The 4512-nt window shown below is 41.8% G+C and overlaps 1 protein-coding gene across 1 annotated transcript; it reads left to right on the plus strand.

Annotated features, from left to right (window-relative positions):
* Positions 1–1804: 1804 nt before the first annotated feature.
* Positions 1805–1954, plus strand: LOC310761723 (small ribosomal subunit protein uS14-like; the record flags this gene model as incomplete). The annotated part of the gene is made up of 1 exon (XM_083611854.1): positions 1805–1954. The coding sequence occupies one exon, from the start codon at positions 1805–1807 to the stop codon at positions 1952–1954; it is 150 nt and encodes a 49-aa protein (XP_083467980.1).
* Between the last annotated feature and the right edge of the window lie 2558 nt (positions 1955–4512).

Genomic DNA, 4512 nt, shown 5'->3' on the forward strand with positions numbered 1-4512 from the left:
CAGGTGATGAGTGCTGACAGGATTGGAGTCAAGGCATGCTACTGAGAAGCTATCTGCATGCTCAGCGAATTCAGAAATTTTGAGAAGTACAAAAAATTTTTTAATGCTAATGTGCAGACTCCCTAGAAAAAATAAAATCCCCATGCTCCATTGCTATAGGATGTCAAATGTCCATTAGAAAAGTTGGGGGAATTAAAATCAGGGTGGAGGTGTTTATTTATTTAAAGTGGGACCTCGGGTTATAAACACTTTGGGTTACAGACTCCGCTAACCCGGAAGTAGTACCTCAGGTTAAGAACTTTACCTCAGGATGAGAACAGTGGGAGGCCACATTAGAGATCACGGGGTGGTTCATAACATAAAATGACAAAATGTGAATACAAAATACATGATAAAACAAGAACAAAAACAAACTACCCCCCCAACACATTTAAAAGGCCACTGAATGCTTAAGAGGCCTGGTTATAGAGAAACGTTTTCGCATGACACCTAAAGTTATGCAAAGAAGGCACCAGGTGAGCCTCCACAGGGACAGCATTCCACAAATAGGGTGCCACCACAGAAAAGACTATTCTCATGTTGCTATCCTCCAGGCCTCTTGTGAAGGGGGCATCCAAAGAAGGGCCCCAGAAGATTATTGCAGGGTCCAGGTCGGTTCATATGGGAAAAGGCGGAATGATTGAATGGAGTGGTCCTGCTGGGAGTTGAGGATATACTGCCATAGTTTTTTGCAGTTCCATTTGTGATCCATTAAAATGGGGATGGGAAACCTGTCACCTTACAGATGTTGCTGGACTACAAGTCCCATAATCTCTCCAGCCATAGTAATGGAGAGACAAAGAGCAGAGTAGCAGTGTCCACAAAATAATAATAATATTATTATTTTAAAGGGCAGGGGAAAGAATGGAATGGGCAGCGGAATACACTTCATCCCATGACCTCCTCAGAACTGACATTGCCTCTGCATCAGAGGTTCAATAAATGTCCTGCTTTTGCTTCTTTTCCTGGAACTACAAAAACAAGGAGTCTGGTAAGAACCCTGCAGGCCACCATATGTAGTGTTTAGGATGGCTGGGCTAGAATTTGGGCAGGCCTTGGAGTTACAGTATTGGCCTCAGACAGGCAGTGAAAAATCAACATTTGACATATATACACGAGAGCTGACATAAAATAGCAGCCAGTGCTGGTTAATATTTGGCACTCGGCAGATGGAATTTAAAAGTCTGAGAAAACAACTTACTTCCATTAGATGAGGAAGCCTAGTAATTCTCCTTCCCCCACCCACCCACCCAAGATCCTAGATCCTGTTTTCTAGTCATTTCTCAAGTGCTTTGAATGCTATTCAAACAAACTGGAATCTTCTCCTCTGTCTCTCCAGCAAAACATTGGTTCGCTCTGCATTCACTTGTAGCTTCTAATTAGACATCTGTTAAAAGTCCATAACAGGAAATCTAATAGAGAGATGCTGCATTTTGTCAGAATGATTAATGATTCACAGTATGAAAGTGTCCCTGCATGAAGTCTATTATTTGAAACATGCAGAATCAGATTAAGCTTTTACTTTACAATGGGACTCGAGCTTCGTTATTAGAGGAAAGAAATCATGTTTGTATGAGCACTCTCATCACAGAATTCTCATTGTTTGCATGTAGGAAGGAATGCTCTTAGTGTAGCCTTCTGTTCCTACCTATCAGTAAGTTAAGATCCCATTATAAGAATTAACAAACTTTTGGAGCATCTGCACCTACAGAACCAGAGTGAAACTTGTTTGATGCTCCCCTTCCCTCATGAGACACCAAGCAAGATGGGCCACCAGCAGCACTACTGGAACCACCCGAGGAAGTTTGGTCAGGGCTCGAACCACCACGACCTGATTTGCAAGAACGGGCTCAACGTGTGCCGCCAGTGCTTCCGCCACTATGCCAAGGACATTGGATTCATTAGACTGGATTAAATGCCTGTCCACAGAGATGGCTTGAAGAGGACATCAGGCATGGAAGCTTTGCCCAGATAAGCCCCTCCTGCCACACATTGATGCTTTTGGGTACATAAAAATAAATAGGGTCTTTAATAATAATAATAATAATAATAATAATAATAATAATAATAATTTATTTATTTATACCCCGCCCATCTGGCTGAGTTTCCCCAGCCACTCTGGGCAGCTTCCAACAAAATATTAAATGCAATAGTCTATTAAACATTAAAAACTTCCCTAAACAGGGCTGCCTTCAGATGTCTTCTAAAAGTCTGGTAGTTGTTTTTCTCGTCGACATCTGGTTGGATGGGTGCCACTACCGAGAAGGCCCTCTGCCTGGTTCCCTGTAACTTGGCTTCTCGCAGCGAGGGACCTACCAGAAGGCCCTCGGCACTGGACCTCAGTGTCCGGGCAGAACGATGTGGGTGGAGATGCTCCTCCCACCCCCAAAAAACCTGTTTGACTGGGATGTCTTCCATCCAAGGAATCCTGGGAAGTTTGATTAAAATGCTTAGGACAATTTGCTAGAGGTTGCTGTCTCTCTTAGGTCAACAATGCTAAATGCAGCTAATCACTGCTAGGCCCCCTTAAATTTGAAGGGACCTCACTCAATGATAAAAAATGCGCTCTGTGACTGGATGCCATCTACCATTGACACCACCACCACCACCACCACCACCACCCATTAAAATTATATTTCAAAATACAAACTGATGATTCCAAAACCAAATATTTGCCTAAATCCAGAAGATATTTCCAAAACACTGATGACAATTTGGGTTTATTTATATATTTTGTTGTTGTTTAGTCGTTTAGTCGTGCCCGACTCTTCGTGACCCCATGGACCAGAGCACGCCAGACACTCCTGTCTTCCACTGCCTCCCGCATAAAAATTTACAATGTGATGCACACTGAGTCTTCTGAGTTAAAGGGCATATTTCTCCCTTCAGTAATATTTTCTGGGGTCCAGTGATATGAGGAAACAGGAAGTTGTCATACACTTGACATAAGTGGATGACCCTGCTTCCTTTTCAGGATTTATCAGGAGTGTGAGTCTATTATTAAAGCTTTTGCAGTGTGTCACTTCTGAATTACGGGCGAACCATTTCATGGTTCCGATACAGGGCCTTTAAATGTTACAGCAGCATTGTGGGTTGAACCGAGTCAATAGTAGCTCCCACATCGCTGCTGTAGCATGTAAAGGGCACCTAAGACATTTCAGAAATTATTAGTTAATTTGGTATAAAGCCTTTCCGTGGGAAAAATGAGGTTTTAGAATGCCAGCAAAGTGGTCGCTTTAATCCAAATGCACCCCAAATTGCATAGTAACTGTCAGTGTTTGATAAGTGGCATCATCCTGTCAATGTGTGATAATCATCCAACTTGTAAATGTCATGTTGCATAGAGGGGGGGCTTTTTTTGTTTATTACTGTTAGACTTCTTCATTTCTTCAGGCTCGGGAAAAGGAAGCGGAGGCTTCCTTTTGTAATATTTATTCCTCAGAGCCAGTTTATTAATCAGGTGAATAATGTATATATATATATATATATATATATATATATATATATATATATATATGAATTTTGTTGTTCCTGTGCAGTCTTTTGTTAGCATTCATTAAATGGCTATGCCAAATACCTCATTAATTGTCGTGCAGCTTTTCCCACTATACTGTAAATTAAATAGACAACATATAAAAAAAATAATCCTATGGTAAACAAAACACATGTTATTATATCCTTGCTGTGGCTCTCCTTATTTTAAAGATGTTAAAGCAAAGATTATGGGATAATGCACACAGTGACTTGCGATTTCAATCACACGCAGCCTGTAGTCCGCTGGCAGTAGGAGTACAATATGGGCATGTCTTTAAGTTAACATCTTACATTAAAAACCTGACAGTACCAAACTATCAAAGGCTTTTCACCAAAGCCAGACTAAACGTCTTTCCTTCTGCAGTGTTGGATGGCGGGTTGAGAGGAGTTCCCTACCAGGACAGACTTTGCTCGTGTGCGCAAGACATCAATTCCAGAAAACATATTTTGTTGCACTGTGCAAAATATGAGCAAGCTAGGGCTGAACTGATATTACCCTTGCTGGTACCTTTCCCGGTAAAATCAGAGACTCACTATGTCAGGTTCCTATTGGAAGACTGGACAAATACTAGGACATTAGCAGTGGCCAAGTTTTCATCGGTGGTTGCAAGAACCAGTGATCCCTATATTCTGAACGAAATGCTTGTTTAACCTGGAGGTAGGCTGTATGAAGTGTGTATTGCTTTGTAACGATTTGTTGGGTCTCTGGACCGTAATAAAGGTTGATTGATTGATTGATAAAATGCTCTTGAGTAGCCTTCCTTTATGCAAAGTTCCAGCTCTTTAGTTATGTATTTCTGGGGGGGCATACTACGAGTGGGACCAGTGGGGTGGGCGGACTTAGACTGGATCCTAAGCTCGTTCAGCTCGGTCACAAGACTTGACAATGCAATGATGAAAAGGGTAACCACCAACTTAAACACCATCTTCAGGAGAAGA

Source organism: Podarcis filfolensis (assembly GCF_964270895.1).
Source record: "Podarcis filfolensis genome assembly, chromosome: 4".
NCBI classification, from domain to species: domain Eukaryota; kingdom Metazoa; phylum Chordata; class Lepidosauria; order Squamata; family Lacertidae; genus Podarcis; species Podarcis filfolensis.